At 37.3% G+C, this 1,808-nt stretch overlaps 1 protein-coding gene and 1 long non-coding RNA gene across 4 annotated transcripts in view; one reads left to right on the top strand and one right to left on the bottom strand.

The window, feature by feature from the left end:
* LOC109584791 (N-acetyllactosaminide beta-1,6-N-acetylglucosaminyl-transferase-like) overlaps positions 1-1,087 on the bottom strand; it is a 1,911-nt gene extending 824 nt beyond the window's left edge. The window contains exons 1-3 of one of the 3 annotated variants that reach the window (XM_020000657.1): positions 972-1,087; positions 206-920; positions 81-157 (exon numbers count right to left, since the gene is read on the bottom strand). In XM_020000657.1, coding sequence (XP_019856216.1) covers positions 81-157; positions 206-920; positions 972-981 — 802 coding nt within the window. In that variant the 5' untranslated portion in view covers positions 982-1,087. Of the gene's footprint in view, positions 1-2; positions 921-971 lie in introns of all 3 variants that reach the window. The other 2 variants (XM_020000656.1, XM_020000655.1) reach the window with 2 other exon arrangements.
* A 38-nt stretch (positions 1,088-1,125) lies between these two features.
* Positions 1,126-1,749, top strand: LOC109584792 (uncharacterized). Its single transcript, XR_002186178.1, has 2 exons — positions 1,126-1,301; positions 1,345-1,749. It is a non-coding gene; the product is annotated as an uncharacterized LOC109584792 (long non-coding RNA).
* Positions 1,750-1,808: the final 59 nt, after the last annotated feature.

The raw sequence follows: 1,808 nt of genomic DNA, 5'->3' as shown, positions 1-1,808 counted from the left end.
ATTTGGTAGGGGGCCAACTTTCCCTGGGGGGCTGCCAGGTACAACCTTTTTTGCCATTAGCCAATTATAAGCATATCCACTTTTAGGATCAGAAGCATTAAAACCTTTAGTGACAATATTGTGACCTTTTAGTTCAACCAACTTCTTTACAATGTCCCTATTAGTTATCAATGGTATTTCAGGTGAATGTAATGTCAGTACATACTTCCATGGTGTAGTTACTGTCAGTAGTTCACTGAGGCAACTCAAATGTGCATCCAGAATACTAACACTTCCATAGTATATCTTGACAAGTTTCTTAGCCACAAAAACATTAGGAAGACAGCTCGTAAAACCTTTAACACCGTTTATCCACCATTGAGGAGAGCCCTTGTCAATATGTATACAGTAAACGTTGTGAGGTCTATAAATGAATTTCAATAAATTGAGTGCTTGTAGGAAACGATTTTTCTGATAATATATTAGCATCTCGTAAGCAATGGGGAAGTCTATTTCATCTGGAGAAACATAAAAGTTGTTGTCAAAGTCATTTTGTACGAAGCTACAATTTCCTTTACTGTAGGCCTTCAGTATTTCAGCATCTGATGGTAACTGGAAATGTTTTTGAGCATTTCTGACACGTTGTCTCTCTGAATGTTGTCCATCAAATAATTTATCACAGGATGGTTCAAGTGCAGGCTGCAACTTATGGAGAAATGCTACTGGAGTTGGAAAGTGTTTAGGGGGCCTCCTACAAGAAGCAGTGGTATTAACATTTGCTATTGACTGAGGGTTTATTGCCACCTGGACCAAATCAGTGCCAGAACTAAGAGAAGTGACATAATTTGGTCTCCCCAATCCTCTGTAAGACATGACAGCCACTCCAAAAACCATACATAAGAGAACGAGGTAGAAGACAGTTTTAACGTTGGTATGATCACCTAAAAAATAGAAATTGCATTTAGGAGCCCAACCAATAGATTTATTCTTACCAGTTGACATAGCCTTTAAATGATTAAAATGACCTCGATATCACAAGTCCACAACAGTGAGACCTCGTTACTGAAATACCACAACAATCGGGTGTGTTGTTGTGCTGCTGAGTACTGCTCAGTCTGCTGGAGATTTAGGGTTAAATTTAGATACTGGGCGAGGCTTTGAGTCAAAATGGCTGCCTATGTTCACAGTTCAAAGCAAGATGCGAGGCAAGATGTCTGGTAGCTTGGCTAATGGAAAGTGCTAATAAGACCTTCTGGACCAGATATTGTCAAAATATAAGAAAGCAGAACTTAAGGAAGCACTAGAAGCCTTCCTGACATCATGTAAGATAATATAATATAATATAAGTAAATATTTAATTATTAGATATCTAAGCCACTTGATGAAAGATTGAGTCTTGTTGATGCCAAATCCGTCCTGTCTTTCTTTGCTGAGAGAATCCCGAGAATAGGCAAAGACATTGTAAAGGACGTCTGTCACTTTGCACTAGCAAGCATTCAACCTAGAATAGTTTCCTTTGAAGAACAAGTAGTGTAGCGGCTCCATGCAGTGTGTGTTAATGCACCAAATATTAGTGTAATTTGATTAATTATAATTTAAAACTAGTCATTGAAGTAGCAAAAAATGTATTAATGGTAGCTCAAGATAATGTCATGTACTAATGGCAGCAGTCTTGTTTGTACCTTTTAAAGTTATTCTGTATCAATAATAATTGGATACAGTCATTGACAACATGATCATAATCAATAAGATACTTGTTATAGAACCACAGACCTGTTTTCATTTCCTTCATTATAAATGGGAGATCACTAGCACTGACTATACATATG

Source organism: Amphimedon queenslandica, unplaced genomic scaffold, assembly GCF_000090795.2.
Source record: "Amphimedon queenslandica unplaced genomic scaffold, v1.1 AMPQUscaffold_13165, whole genome shotgun sequence".
Classification (NCBI taxonomy): domain Eukaryota; kingdom Metazoa; phylum Porifera; class Demospongiae; order Haplosclerida; family Niphatidae; genus Amphimedon; species Amphimedon queenslandica.
This window is presented reverse-complemented; position numbering and strand designations above follow the sequence as displayed.